Raw genomic sequence first — 16726 nt, forward strand, 5'->3', positions numbered from 1 at the left:
AGTGCTTTGCTTTCATGAAGTCAGCAAGGTTTTACATGATGCACACGTGGTCGTCTAGTACGCACAAATGTAGAGAATGGATGCAGAAAAATATATACTTGCTCCCGACTCCTGAGTGCCACATAATAATATTCAGTGTAGCTACATCACATCAAGAGCAGTGTTTGGTAGCTGGTATTTCATCAACAATCAGGACCACTGTCCACATAATCACTGATTCATTCCAGGCTCTAAATTAATTATCTGAACGTACAGTTCACTACACCATTCCATCACTTTACAGCACCCTCATATTGCCGGCAAGGACTCTCAACATAAATTATTGGGAGTCCCCTGGACCCCCACTTTTGTAAGGCAAGGCAAATTCCTGGTCAGGCTTTTATCTCTTATATTTACGGGAAATAATCTGTGAGATATATTTGTGAATGCTGAAGTCTTAACTCACACATCCATCACCCTCGTCAATGACAGTGTCATCACTGGATCCTCTCTCGTTCTTCAGTTTACCCAGGAACTCCATCGCCTGCAAACACCAACGTCCTTATTATCAACATCACCACATCATCATCATCATCATCATCATCATCATCATCATCATCATTGCCATCATCATCAACATCACCACATCATCATCATCATCATCATCATCATCATCATCATTGCCATCATCATCAACATCACCACATCATCATCATCATCATCATCATCATCATCATCATCATGAATACATGCATTGACAAAGTGACTTGCTAATCATCTGAAGTCAACTGCAAAAGTTGTGTTGTATTCCTCCTGGTCTACAATCAGCACCAGCAGCCTCACACTACTGCAATCAGATAACTGTGGGATGATCCAGCAATAGGCTCAACAATCAGGGACATAATACTACACAAACATACTTTCTTCCAGTCAACTCACTTTGGACTTCTCCATAATGTTACATCCACTGCCATTGTATTGGATAAACCTCTTGCCAAGGTCAAGGATGTACACATCACCAGTCCTGAGAGATTTCTTGCTGAGGGGCACCTACAAGACAAATTGGCACTGATAATTGGAACGACATTTCCTGTAAGGAAGAGAATTTATGGATGTCAACTTATTATGAGGAACACAACGTTTCAGAGTGTAAACTTACTCCCTCATCAAGTAAATTGAAGAATTCTCCTGATGAAGGAGTAAGTATATACTCCAACACATTGTGTTCCTCAAAATAAAGTTCACATCGATACATTCTTTTCCTTATGTGTATCACCTCTGAATGACATTCAAAGACTTAAAATTGACGATATATATCAAAGTATGTCAGCTTAATGTAGGAAGAAGCCAAAATTGATGCAGGTCTAGATGTCTGCCATTCGGGTGAAACCCACAAGCATATGTGTGACGCATACATGGGCGAGGCACATTCGTGTTTAACGTCGCATTCAAAATTATTGCACTTACATAACGACATGCATGCATGTGTTTGTGTGTGTGTGGCTGCTTGTACAAGTCCGACTAATGCTGATATTATAGTGCCAGCCCACTGAGATACCATGCCGCAGTTTAACATGAATACCCCATTCAGACTGACTCCGAGCCGACCAGTCCTTGTTTTATCCCCTAAAATACTGATCATCGCAGAGTAACATCTCTAAAAGTTTTCTGGCATGGCACGGCCGGGGATCCAAAATCTGACCTTCCACTTCCCAGATAGATGTTCCACCACTAGACCACGATGGTGGTCGACGAATATATAGACCGTAATGAGTCAAACCTTGGACTTGAACACAAGATCATCAGATCCTGGCACGTTTACAGTGCCTCAGCATTTATACATTGCTGCACTCCTTTAGAAATTAATGTGAAATTAAAGTCCCACCAGGCCCCAGCTCTTTCATCAACTTTCTAAGATAGAGGATCCATGGCAACTGTCCAAGTAGAATTCACTCACCTCCCTGACAGAGATGTTTCTTCCTTTCCCATTGAAGTGAAGGAGGCGAGGTTCGTAGGTCTCTGGCTCCACATGGTTGAAGCCGGATTCGGCTCCACCCTCCATCGTCCTGTAGAATAGATATAACAAATGAGAAACACACAGGAAGAAGGCAGAGTTGACAAACACTTTGTTAGTTGAACCTAAAACCCTGCACATCAGCAAAATGTGGGAATCTAATTTCTCATATATCATGACTTCATAAAACCGCAAATGCTTATGTTACAAATGATATACTGTAAATCCTGAAATTAACATGAGCGTGAATTAAATATGAAATATCAACAATAAGACGGCCTCACTGCACACTTTGGATAGCGGAAATACCAACTTGAATATAAACAAAAACACGGTTTATTTAGCAGCACTTGAAACAAGTACATAACAATGTCATTCAAAGAATAGGAGTTACACAATAGGCATCTGGTGAGTTATCACTGCTGGGGTCAAGAGTTCTACCCACTTGTGTCAAACTAGGCATCATTGACCACTCCAATCAGTGAACTGATGTTGGTTCAATTGTGTTATTGCCTTTGAACTTCCTTAATGGCAGTCAACAGAATAAACTTATAAACTGTGTTTTGATTTTAGAAAACACTATTTATTGTTATAACGGCAGTGCTATACTCAGTGCTAATAAGCGGTGCTATTTGTGTTAGATTGGGTTACGGTAACGATTTGTATCATTCCACTTGGGATGAGGTGGGGAGGGTCGCATTGATTCTGAGTCGCATTTTTGGCGAAGGGACAACAGTTTTATTAATTTGGAGACGCATTAATTTCAAGATTTATAGTAACACGTTTTCTGTAACAGAAGAATATCACTAATTCCATTATCACTTTGGATCACAAATACAGCTTCGAGTCACTATTGACCACTTTATTCTTCCATAGTTTACTTGCTTCTTGTTTAGCGCCGCACTCAGCACTTTTACAGCCTTATCGGAGTGGCCAGTATATAATAAAGTCTGTACTAGGCATTCCCATGATTGAAAACAGGAGCAACGATCCATGTGGTCAGGGTACAATGTCACCAGTTATTACATCAGCAAGCATAGGAATCCTCACAGGACCTGAAGTTTGGTTTACACCTTTGAACAATAAGTTACTATGGTAGCGGGGTAGTTTTCACAACAAACTAATAAATGTAAAATAACAGTCATCCATACAACAGAAACCCAGTGTTCAGAAACTGTTGTATAAAAATAGTGATCAACATACATTATGCCAGCAGGGAAGTAGGACTTGAAGAGGGATGATTCATGACCTTGAACTTCACGATGCTGTACAGGAGCATCGTCCAAGAATGTGTCAAGTTCAACAGTCTTGTAGGCAACGGTTCCATATTCATCCTGGAGAGGAATCATGTATTACAAGTCTGTGTTTGAAATAATTATAAAATCCAACAAGACATACCTTCTCAGTTAAGAATACATGACACTTTTTATGCATAACAACTTGTATCATTCTTTGTATAAAAAGTGTCATGTATTCATGTTCTTCCAACTTCTAAATGCCCATCAATTTTCATCCAAGGTCAGACACTCTGTCCACATGACAAAAGAGGTTAACCCCCTCAACAAGGATGTGATGGGATTTGAATCACTAATTTCATTAAAATCTGATCTTGCAACCGGTTAGCAAAGATCTGAGGACACGACGTCAGACCGACCTTGTGTGAACTTTGACCGACCAATGGAATGACTGACAAGAAGTCGACATTAGCCAATCAGAAGGCAGCTTTCTCACGCTTTACGGCACTAATTTCAAATTGGCGACTACGCTTCAATACATATTTTGACAAATTCTCGATTAAAAATTTGAAATCTGAACTAAAGAACATTCTGGAATGGCTAATAGATGGTCTAGATTGTATTGATTCAGTTGTTAAGGCCGTAACTATCGTTGGGAATACCCCATGTGAAAGTTTTTGATGTTGCATGATTAGAAATCACATTCCAACTGTCACTTTCATGATCTGGTAAGCGATGGTAAGAGATTGTTTGAATTCCAGCAATGTCACGGTGGGGGACACCAGAAATGGGCTTCACACATTGTACCCATGTCAGGAATCGAACCTGGGACTTCGGCATGACGATCGAACGCTCTAACCACTAGGCTCCCCGATCACCCCACACGACCAAAGAGGTTAACCCCCTCAGTAAGCTGATAAGGTAAGGATGTGATGGGATTTGAACACTGACCTTCATAGTCATAGGCTTGTCTATTTTTCTCTTCATATTTTTTTTAAACATTTGAAAGAGAATACTGTTTACTTAGGGATTAGATATCAAATTAACATAATGAGTGAGTTGAGTTTAACACCGCTTTTAACAGTATTCCAGTTATATTACAGCGTGTCAGCTTAATGTGGGAGGAGAGCCTGAAGTGATTCAGGTCTCAGACGTTTAACACTTCAGTGAAACCCACGAGCACGGGTATGGTGCTGACAAACCTAGAAACATAATCAGGGTGAACCAGGATTCGAACCCACAATCATAGGTTTCTGGAGTACCCAAGGAACGCAACTCTGCAAAGCGAATCACGGTGTCTTAAACTGGGCCACCTGTGCCCCCTTAACATAATGACCAACATTCACGTGCAGAATTACTATGACACCATTTTCCCAAATGCAAAACAACAGAGTTCTACATTTCCATTCCATAGTTCTTATCAAGGTCTACCTGAGTGCTGTTCTTGCCGATCCAGAAATGGACATCAAATTTGAGTTCCTCCGTCTCCTCCTCCTTGTATGTCTGAAGCACAAGAGAACAGGGTGGGTCACATCTCGCCTCATGCCACAGCATCACTTCAAGTATTCCAAGCTACATGTTTTCTCCACACTGCCATGGAACAAATCCATTGGGGTGAAAATTAATATCTGTATGAGTGCGTAAGAGACTGATCATAAATGATACATTTCCTCAGTGAGTTTTCCAAAAGGTCCTCCTCCTAAAATAATGTCCTATCCTTAGCAACCCAACCCAAATGCTTATCCAGATTATCATGACCTTTCTCAAGGCCCCAAATGAGCCAGCTGATGCAAGCGAGAGAATGTGTTTGGTTTAATGTTGAACAATATTTAGTTACATGATGGCATGTCAGGTTAATATGGGAGGTAAGCCTTAAGAGATGCACATCTCAGAATTTTCCACGTTGCAGAAACCCGTGTGCACGGCTGTGCTACCTGATAAACCTAGACACATAATCAAGGTGAATCTTGGATTCCTACCCCTGATCATAGGTTCCTGGCATGCCAAAGGGATGCAACTCTGAAAAGCAGATTTTGAGCCAAAAGATCACAGTGGCCCCTGAGTTTGGATGACACCTAGCTACTCACAATGAGGATAACGCACCTATAGATGACAGCTAGTGGCTTCTGAGTTTGGATGACACCTAGCTACTCACATTGAGGATGATGCACCTATAGATGACAGTGGCCCCTGAGTTTGGATGACACCTAGCTACTCACAATGAGGATGACGCACCTATAGATGACAGCTAGTGGCTTCTGAGTTTCGATGACACCTAGCTACTCACAATGAGGATGACGCACCTATAGATGACAGCTAGTGGCTTCTGAGTTTCGATGACACCTAGCTACTCACAATGAGGATGACGCACCTATAGATGACAGCTAGTGGCTTCTGAGTTTCGATGACACCTAGCTACTCACAATGAGGATGACGCACCTATAGATGACAGCTAGTGGCTTCTGAGTTTCGATGACACCTAGCTACTCACAATGAGGATGACGCACCTATAGATGACAGCTAGTGGCTTCTGAGTTTCAATGACACCTAGCTACTCACAATGAGGATGACGCACCTATAGATGACAGCTAGTGGCTTCTGAGTTTGGATGACACCTAGCTACTCACATTGAGGATGATGCACCTATAGATGACAGTGACTTCTGAGTTTCGATGACACCTAGCTACTCACAATGAGGATGACGCACCTATAGATGACAGCTAGTGGCTTCTGAGTTTCGATGACACCTAGCTACTCACAATGAGGATGACGCACCTATAGATGACAGCTAGTGGCTTCTGAGTTTGGATGACACCTAGCTACTCACAATGAGGATGACGCACCTATAGATGACAGCTAGTGGCTTCTGAGTTTCAATGACACCTAGCTACTCACAATGAGGATAACGCACCTATAGATGACAGCTAGTGGCTTCTGAGTTTGGATGACACCTAGCTACTCACATTGAGGATGATGCACCTATAGATGACAGTGGCCCCTGAGTTTGGATGACACCTAGCTACTCACATTGAGGATGATGCACCTATAGATGACAGTGGCCCCTGAGTTTGGATGACACCTAGCTACTCACACTGAGGATGATGCACCTATAGATGACAGTGGCCCCTGAGTTTGGATGACACCTAGCTACTCACATTGAGGATGATGCACCTATAGATGACAGGGGCCCCTGGGTTTGGATGACACCTAGCTACTCACATTGAGGATGACGCACCTATAGATGACAGTGGCCCCTGAGTTTCGATGACACCTAGCTACTCACACTGAGGATGATGCACCTATAGATGACAGTGGCCCCTGAGTTTCGATGACACCTAGCTACTCACACTGAGGATGATGCACCTATAGATGACAGTGGCCCCTGAGTTTGGATGACACCTAGCTACTCACACTGAGGATGATGCACCTATAGATGACAGTGGCCCCTGAGTTTGGATGACACCTAGCTACTCACACTGAGGATGATGCACCTATAGATGACAGTGGCCCCTGAGTTTCGATGACACCTAGCTACTCACATTGAGGACGATGTAGGAATCACCATTGTAGAAGCTGCCATAGTTTTTTTGGTCCCAGTCTTTGACTTCAAATTGCTGGGGACATAAAACATGGGGCAAATTATTACAAACAATGTACGACAAACTATGTAATCAAACCTTTACCACACAAATCCTAAATCATGATAATGCAACAATAATATTTAGTCTGTACATTTGCACATGCTTACATCTAATCATAATACAAACTACTGCCCTTCAATCTCCAACAAGTTCCATAGCAATCTACTGTTCTTAGAAAATTACTTGACATTATGTCGAATATAGCTTAGGAATCTGCATTGTTGCAAGGTACAGATGTTCTGAATACACTTGCAATATATTATTGCAAAGGTCTCACAATGACCATAATAACTATCATAATACTACTGCATTAGTCATCCCCTCCCCTCAGTGAACCCTGATTGTGTACTACCCGCATCAACCTCCCTCCTTGTGACACCTGATTGTGTCCTAGCTACCCCCCTCAACAACCCTAGTGACACCTGATTGTGCCCTACCCCCCTCAACACCCCTTGTGACACCTGATTGTGCCCTACCCCCCTCAACAACCCTAGTGACACCTGATTGTGTCCTACCCCCCTCAACAACCCTAGTGACACCTGATTGTGCCCTACCCCCCTCAACACCCCTTGTGACACCTGATTGTGCCCTACCCCCCTCAACACCCCTTGTGACACCTGATTGTGCCCTACCCCCCTCAACACCCCTTGTGAAACCTGATTGTGTCCTACCCCCCTCAACAACCCTAGTGACACCTGATTGTGCCCTACCCCCCTCAACACCCCTTGTGAAACCTGATTGTGTCCTACCCCCCTCAACACCCCTAGTGACACTTGAGTGTGTCCTATCCACCTCGACCCCCCCAAGTGAACCCTGAGTGTGTCCTACCCCCCTCGACCCCCCAAGTGAACCCTGAGTGTGTCCTACCCCCCTCGACCCCCCAAGTGAACCCTGAGTGTGTCCTACCCCCCTCAACACCCCTAGTGACACCTGAGTGTGTCCTACCTCCCTCAACACCCCTAGTGAACCCTGAGTGTGTCCCCCTAGTGACACCTGATTGTATCCTACCCACTTCGACCCCCCAAATGAACCCTGAGTGTGTCCTACCCCCCTCGATCCCCCAAGTGAACCGTGAGTGTGTCCCCCTAGTGACACCTGATTGTATCCTACCCACTTCGACCCCCCAAATGAACCCTGAGTGTGTCCTACCCACCTCGATCCTCCAGATCTTCAGGCCTGGCTCTTGCCCCGCTCCCTGCCATGCTGGTTCTGTCTCTGCCGACTCCTCTGGAATATGAAATAGATCCTGACAAAACTCTCACTAAGCAAGTCTTATCTAAATGCAATACAAGCTGGAGAAAGGCCAAGCTAGAGGAGAACTTCTTCAAATTTCAAACTTCGGATTTCAACTGCATTTAGGATGTAGTATCTTGCGGGGTGTCTAGATACTCGTGGCTACTGAATTTGGGGTAAACTGCTACATGTTCCATCTCAAATGCATTCATGCTGTAGTGTTTCATGAGGGTATCACGATGGGCCGACCTCACATGTCCATAATATCTCGATACTTGGGTCATGGCATGACACATATTTACTTAATTTGCACCACATTTGTGAAAAAACTTTGTGTAAACTTTTGTGTAATGAGTCATGTCAGAACGACCTTCAGTGAATTTTGACCAACCAATGGAATGACTGACAAGAAGTGGACATTTGCCAATCAGAAGGCAGCTTTCTCGTGCTTTACGGTACAAGTTTCAAACTGGTGACTATGCTTTGAAACATATTTTTCAAATTTCTCATAATTATTTTAATTAAAATTGAAAACGGATCACAGGAACATTCTGGAATTACCAATAGATGGCCTAGATGTATGGATTCAGTCGTAAAGCCCGTAACCAATAGATGGCCTAGATGTATGGATTCAGTCGTAAAGCCCGTAACTATCGTAACTGCCTTAACTATGACATCAAATTAAGGAGAGCCCCCCAATTTCATAAGAGTAACCTCCCTTTGAGAGCTTTTTCAAAATGGTGTACATTGGACAGCAAATGCTCCAGTTTTGGAGGCATTTAGTTGACAGTGGTTATGCTCAAATACCAGTGTGCACAACTATTCAAGATAAGAAAAGGTAATAACATAGCAAACATGGGACAATTCATGCAAAACTTAATTGTCCAGGTCTAAACAGTAATTAAAGAAATAATCCAATACATTTAAATATAAGCTTATGTTGAAAATACTTCTTTTTTTTACCTGTGAAATTGTAGCTATGTGATGCACTGCTTTATTATCCACACTTACTGGTCACTAATTTATCTGAATCCTTCGTATTGTTACACTCTTATAGAGTCCGGCACCGATAACCCTTTACAAGCACTGTAGAAGTCCACGTTGAAGAATATCTTGACATTTCATTATCCCCGTGTTATGGGTTTTCAGACGCTTAAGAAACATTCATACTTTTCTCTCTAATCACATGGAAACTGTAAAACACCCCATTCCTTTATAAAAACCTTTTTTCTTAAATACAAGTAATCATGTGAGTATTTACAACATCTGTGTGATGCTGCAACCCTGTTACAGTGCGAGTAACTGCGATAAACATGGCTGCAAAAAACTACGATGTCCGAAAAACTATGATACAACGATCATTCCAGTCCCAAACTAACTACTGGTGCCTTTAGTTCACTACTTTTCGATACAAAATGACTATTGTGGGTAATTGAAGGGAAAACCAACTGGAGGACTCTCCAGGCCCTGGCTACTATTGCTGCTTGTGGAGAGTTTCAGGGCAAAAACTAGTTCACATTACTTTTAGCAAACTACATTTGTAATAGAATTACATAAGAAGTTTTTATGGTGAAAAAAAATAAAATTTTGATATGAGAACCCTCAACAAAACTTGTAATGACCAACCATGCCTCCCTCGTAAATGAAAAACAAGTTTATGTGGACAAACTTGCAACCAGAATGACTGGATTAACAACATATGACAGTACATGTTTAGTCAGACTTACTTTTGACCTGCTTTTCCGTGTCGGAGCCAAAGAGGGCCATGTTGGAATCTTTCCAGTCATATTTCTTGGCTTTCACTAATCCTGCAAAATAACATGTTTGCACATACTGAGGCACAATTACATTGGACCAGTGTTTTACTTCTTGTACATGAAAAATAATGCCCATCATGATCCGGGTTAGAATAGGTCTTCAGCAACCCATGCTAATGCCGTAAAAGGCGACTATGCTTGTCGATTGCTCACTGACTTGATTGATGCATGTCATCGTATACCAATTGCATAGATCGATGCTAATGATGTCAATCACTGAATTGTCTGGTCAATTATTTACAGTCCACCTTCATATAGCTAGAATATTGCTGAATGTGGCATTAAACAACAAACAAACATCATGAGAAATAAATATAACAATTCCCTTACATCAACTAGGTCTACTGCCATCTCAAAATAAAAAGGCTTAAAATGAAAATAATTCAAAACTTCAAACATGATATCAATAATTAGTATATTTTCATGTTTTATCGCTTCCTAGTCCTTATAATATTATGGAGATATCAAATCTGGAAATTTCATCAAGAAACAGGACCACACAATATCTCAATATAATGTCACAAAGTTACAGCTAATTCAAAGTGCTAAAATGATGCTTAATGAAACAGGTGTGGGACGTGAAATTTACACTACGCATACAATCTCAATATTATCAATCTCCATAATTACATGATCAACATGATGAAGGTCATAGAGAACTACACACTATGAATGAGAGTTTACCTTTAGGCATGGTTGTGTCGGGGATGAAAGACTTCGCTCAAAACAGTTAACAAGAGAGCTGGAACAGAGAGACAAGTCAATCAAACATTTACTCTACACAGTCAACAACGAAATCAATGGTCAAACAAGAGCAGTTCCACGTTTAGGACTCACAGGGTACTCCGTCAAGTAGAGCCAGAGGTGTAGTGATACACCTGACCTCATTACGATGAAGTGACCACGCCCCCTCTGTCTGAGTGAGGTCACATGACGTTGATGGTGGATGTGGGCTGGTGAATGAATCACTAAGCAAACTGTCATTGAGGAACAAGCCCCGGGCTACACATTTCACACAGACGACACAGACAGTACAGAATCCCATCATTGCTCACACCTTGATGTGTGTCGCCAGAGTGCAAAACTCTTCATTTAGCTAGCTATTATGAAAACAGGGATTTCTGAACATGTGAGTGAGTGAGTGAGTGAGTGAGTGAGTGAGTGAGTGAGTGAGCGAGCGAGCGAGTGAGTTGGGATTAACGCCACTTTTAACAGTATACCATTTATATCACGGCGTGTGGGAGCTTCATGTGGGAGGAAAGCCCGAAGTGATGCAGGTCTCCGATGTTTACCACTTCGGTGAAACCCATAAGCACGGGTATGGTCCTGACAAACCTAGAATCATAATCAGGGTGAATCGGGATTCGAACCCACAATCATAGGTTTCTGGCGTGCCGAAGGGACGCAACTCTGCACAGCAAATCGCAGCGCCTTAGGCAACTGGGCCACCTGTGCCCCTGAGAGAATAAGTGAAGGAAATAGAAATATATCAAATATTTCAAAAACATATCAACATTAAAACAAAATATTCCCACGTTTAGTAAGCACACCACATATTTAGGCTCTATTGTGCTTCACTGACTTATCAAGTCCCATGTATTGCAGTAACCTGTAGTGTTCAGATGTCTGCCAATAAGTACCTGGGGGGGGGGGGGGCCTTGCAAGCGACGAATCGCTTAGAGTAAGCAAATTAATCGCTCATCTCGGGGTCTGCAACAGTTCGAAGCTCTTGCGCACCTCCAAAATGGCGTCGTAACTACCGGTTGGCTGCCTTGCCTTAATGAAGAACGTCATAGAAGAGGCTCGTTGACGAACTGATGAAAAATATAACTACTTTGAAGACGTGGAGCAGACTGAGGATGATGGGGTGTTAGCTGCCTTTGTTCATTTCCCCGTTTATCCAGTCAAGAATTCCTTGGTCAAAATCAGCCGCCATTTTGGTTTGAGAATAAAGCGACCTCAGCCAGCAATTGTTTCGCTTGCAAACGGCTGAAAGTTTAGCGCACTGTTGCACGCTTGCAAGCGATTGGTGCTTTGCACTGCACCCCAAGTGTGAACTCCACTTCAAGCCACCCTTTGCATCAGGAAGATATGATCATAACAATACCAACAACTGGCAGGGAACAGAGGCCACAAGGAAGTGTTCCTTGAAGATCCAAAAATTGCACATCAGTGATGCATCCTTAGATGTTGGAATTGTAGACACCTGACTCTTTTCACCCCCAAAATACATCAGAACTCACAACCATGAATTTCACAAAATGAATGAAAAGAATATTGCTTAGTTTGTTTGTTTGTTTGTTGTTTAACCCTAAATTCAGCAATATTCTAGCCATATGAGAGCGATCTGTAAAGAATCAAGTCTGGACCAGACAATCCAGTGATTGGCATCATGAGCATGAGCACCCATCTGATACGATGATGCGATGACATGCACTTACCAAGTCAGCGAGTCTGACCACCTGATCTTGTCAGTCGCCTCTTACGAAAAAGCATGGGTTGCTTTACCTGATTTTCATGCAGTTCATGAATTAACATGACAGCTTTTCTTTTGAAGACCCATATTCTACGGTTCAGAAAGGTTTGAACATGTGGTGAGTAATTTTCCCTGAGGGGTCAGTCTATCCAAGACATACCATGACACAACAGTTCGCCGTGAGGCAGTTACTTATGGATTTCATAATCGTGGGCATCAAAAGGAAAACTTTGTCAAGTTCATGACAAAAATGTCCAAATAGTCAGCTGTGAGGGATCAGTACTGATTTCTAGGGCGGGGACGAGTATAAGTTTACTACCTGGGTACCAGATCCCCATTGACTGACCCTACCTGGGTACCCACTGTAGGTCTCAAGATTGGGAATTGTTGGGATTGCCCTGGCCAAAACTATTCAGATACTTGCATAAAATGATTTGATTTATACTTACACTGATGTTGAAGTTAAATCTTTACTCAAACACATAAAAGTCAGAAGGAATGCGTGCATAATCAGAAAGATATGTGAACATTAGTGACTTGTAGTGTAAAATTAGTGTTCTCACTCCACAACTAACACTAACATGCAATGTTATATTTAATCTCACACGTAATTTACTTATTTGTTTTGTATATATCCATCCTGAAAATACTTCAGTAATAACAGACAATAGAATCCATAAGGATATAGAGTACTTAGATAAAAGCTTGCCTGCTGTGTTATATGAACATCCAGACTGCGAAATTATTCTTCCTGGTGACTATAATGCACGGTGTGGTAATTTGAAAGATTTTATTATCTACGACAACAACAGATTTATTACATGTTTAGAAGACATGGAGTATTATCGGACGTATTTGACGTGCACCGCAGTACCAGAGATGATGTGTGTAATGAATACGGGAGGGATCTAGTAGACTTTTGTTGTACGTTTTCTGTCCATATCGTAAATGGACGATTTGCTGGGGATAAGGAAGGATCATTTACTTGTTTTAAGGAGAGTGGCGCTAGTTTGGTTGATTATGTACTATGCTCAACTTGTTTATTTGACAACATTTCCAACTTTAGCATACATACTCGCTGTGAATCAGATAACTTTCCTATCATACTTACCCTACATGGATGTGATAGACAGGTCGGTAATGTTAATGAAATGCATGTAAATAATATCCCTAGATATACATGGAGAAATGAAATGTGATGCCTTTAAACATAATGTTTCTGAGTCATTGTCTGCACTTCACATGGAGGAGTTGATGCATTTATTGTCTTTGAATGTTGATTTAGCTGTTGAAGCTTTGACCAATGCTGTACATAATGGTTCTATTTCATGCGGATTACTTTCTAGAGCTAGAAAATCGAAACGTAAATCTGGAGAAAAATGGTACGATTTATGCAGGAAGAAAAGATTAGAATACGAAGAGACTTGTGTTCATGAACTTGTAGACAGTAGTGGAGATAGTAAAACATTCTGGAAAAAGATAAGTGCATTGACAAAGAAGACATGTTGTAGTCCTGTTTCCAACAAGATTTGCCAAGAAGATTGGTTTGATTACTGTGATACTTGTGGACTCGGATATTATTGAGCAAGTAGATGATGTTATAAATAATCATAATGAACAATTGTGATTTCTGTACTGATGATGATGTAAATAATATTCTTAATGGTGATATTACACAGGAAGAGATCGAATCCATAAGAGATCTGAAGCAGGGTAAGGCTGTGGGACCAGATGGTATTAAGGCTGAGATGATCAAATGTTGCAGTATTGTTTTATTTCCATATTTGTTAGTTATGTATAATAATATTTTGTCAACGGGTAATTTTCCATCCAAATGGGCTAAGAGTGTTATTGTACCACTCCATAAACAAGGAAGCTTTGACTGTGTTAACAATTATAGAGGCATAACTTTGATGGATATTTTTCGGAAGTTATTCTCCTCTATTCTGAATGCGCGTCTTAAACGTTTTTCTGATCACTTTAACAGTATACCTGAGGCCCAGGCAGGATTTAGGAAAGGTTATTGCACAACGGATAATATTTTCACTCAAATAAACTTCTTTCTAATGTTATTATTGTCATTAAACAATATATCATGTCACTAACCATAGTCCGGTAGTCCTGTGGGTACCCGGAAGGCCTTGACAAGAAATCGCTACGTGCTACACCAACATGTGGTAGACGTATACAACATTATACTTATAGAGGTGACTGTCAGGCCTGGCGACTTGGCTGATTGTATGACAATGTGCCTTGAGTACATGGAAAGTGACTCATATCGATCACTGGTTTGTCTGGTCCAGACTGGATTATCCACAGGGTACCGTTGCATACCCAGAATAGTGGTCAGTGTGTTGTTATAACAGACACAAGGGAATGACCATTTGATATTCTGAGGAAGGCCTGGGACTTTATATCAAGAATAGATACTTTTTAGCACAGAAACCAGATATTTTTACACAAAAAACTATGAGCCTGATTTTTTGTTGTTTTTTGTAGTAAAACCTTCAGGCAGCAGAGCTGGCTCGGTCCCTGCTTCCCCCTTGTTTTACTCTGTCTACCAAAACCTCAGTCACGTTTTATCCTTTACATATGATTAACTCCATCTACATTTTTCACTGTAGAAAAATCTAATGAAACTAATTTGGCCACTGGCCATATCCTCCAAAACGAAATCTATCTTAGTCAGAGGCCTCATTGGCTGGAAACAAGTGAAGTGGGAAATAACTCATGTATTTGAGGGTTTTTTATTTTCTGCATTACACATCCTTCATTGGTTTTATCAAAATTCAAACTGGATCACCTTTCAAATTTTTAAAGCTTATAATGTGAATGTTTGTTAGGTGTGCCAAACCTTAGTCACAACAGCTGGGTTGTTTGCTGAACAATCTTCCTGCATCCTTGACCTCCAGTTGGCTGGGGCACCTACACTACACTGGGAGCCAGGAAAACTCTTAAAGAGCACTGATGTCAGGACAATGTTGAAAATGGGTAACACATAAAATAAATTGTTCCTTATGCACTCTGTTTGCAGGGTTCATACTGTGTTAGTAAGTAATTTGAATACAGTTTATTTTATAGTTATTCAAAATCTCTCTGCTTAAGATGAGTGAGTGAATGATTTGGGTTTGACAGTTCTTTGAACAGTTTTAAGTGGTAGACACCTACCTGTTTGTTTGTTTGTTTGTTTGTTTGTTTGCCGCAGTTAAACATGAATACCCAAAACAGACAATCCACAGACAACAGACAATCCAGTGGTCGATATTGTGAGCAGTGACCGACACCATAGTGGTACGATTATAATCACAATCTGTTTGGTCACCTCTTACAACAAGAGTGAGTGAGTGAGTATGGTTTTACATCGCTTTTAGCAATAATCCAGCAATATCACAGCGGAGGGACTCCAGAAATTGGCTTCACACATTGTACCCATGTCGGGAATCAAACCCAGGTCTTCGGCGTGACAAGCCAATGCTTTAACCACTAGGCTACCCGACCTCCCCCTTACAACCAGAAGATGTTGCTGGGAACCTATTCTAACCCTGAATCCCTAAGAACTATGATGGATAGCTAACTAGTCCATATTTCTGACCAGTGTTTTGATCACACAGTACATTTATAATATCAACCTCCATGTGTGTTCATTGGTAGTTCATCTTCCCTAGGCAAGGGAATTACCTGACTGTAAAAGTCCAGTTTCAACCCTTACCGAACTAGGCTGGAGTTTTGTGGCTTGATGGTAGCGGCACCAGTAGTTATTACAACTTATATCATGTCTATGATACTCCTATTGACCAATCAGGTTCCACCTCTCTTATCACTTGCATTGCATCTAACAAAATGGCAGCGCCCAGGCAAGGTGTTCTGATCGATAATCAAGATCTTTTTCAGCATAAAACTGGTCTAACCTTGTAAAGTGCATCAAATCACTTGAGCACCTTTATTAGAAACATGAATATATTTGGCAAATATGTGTTGCTGCCCAGTTGACGCACACATGCTCTGCAAATCCTGTATGGCAGTCACTATGTTCTTTATGAACCGGATGTTCATTTCATTACGCGATTGATTGGGCTAAGCATAGACTCGTTAGTCCAGGGAAAATTAACTCCAAAATTACTGCCAAGTTTATACTCCCTTGCCTCTGGAAGATTGTGCACGTTAATCTAAAATATATTGTTGGAAAGCAAATAATCGTAAAGCATTCAAAAAGGTATTTACAATACCTAATGAAAAAAAGAATAAGAGAGTGAACACAAAAACTCTCACCTTCCTTTCTTGCAATAGAAGAGATAAGATTCAAATGTTAGCGGTGCCGATATTACCTGTAC

General features: G+C 41.3%; 1 protein-coding gene across 3 annotated transcripts in view; it reads right to left on the reverse strand.

Annotated features, from left to right (window-relative positions):
* The window catches only part of LOC124140134 (gelsolin-like protein 2), a 40001-nt gene that overhangs the window by 12225 nt on the left and 11050 nt on the right, over positions 1-16726 (reverse strand). Inside the window, exons 1-10 of one of the 3 annotated variants that reach the window (XM_046507529.2) lie at positions 16665-16688; positions 10604-10661; positions 9830-9910; positions 8023-8096; positions 6768-6842; positions 4660-4731; positions 3197-3327; positions 1937-2045; positions 919-1029; positions 446-523 (exon numbers count right to left, since the gene is read on the reverse strand). In XM_046507529.2, coding sequence (XP_046363485.2) covers positions 446-523; positions 919-1029; positions 1937-2045; positions 3197-3327; positions 4660-4731; positions 6768-6842; positions 8023-8096; positions 9830-9910; positions 10604-10613 — 741 coding nt within the window. In that variant the 5' untranslated portion in view covers positions 10614-10661; positions 16665-16688. Of the gene's footprint in view, positions 1-445; positions 524-918; positions 1030-1936; positions 2046-3196; positions 3328-4659; positions 4732-6767; positions 6843-8022; positions 8097-9829; positions 9911-10603; positions 10662-10756; positions 10781-16664; positions 16689-16726 lie in introns of those variants that run through there. The other 2 variants (XM_046507527.2, XM_046507526.2) reach the window with 2 other exon arrangements.

The sequence above is a fragment of the Haliotis rufescens genome, unplaced genomic scaffold (assembly GCF_023055435.1).
Source record: "Haliotis rufescens isolate VD_foot unplaced genomic scaffold, xgHalRufe1.0.p SCAF_23, whole genome shotgun sequence".
Classification (NCBI taxonomy): domain Eukaryota; kingdom Metazoa; phylum Mollusca; class Gastropoda; order Lepetellida; family Haliotidae; genus Haliotis; species Haliotis rufescens.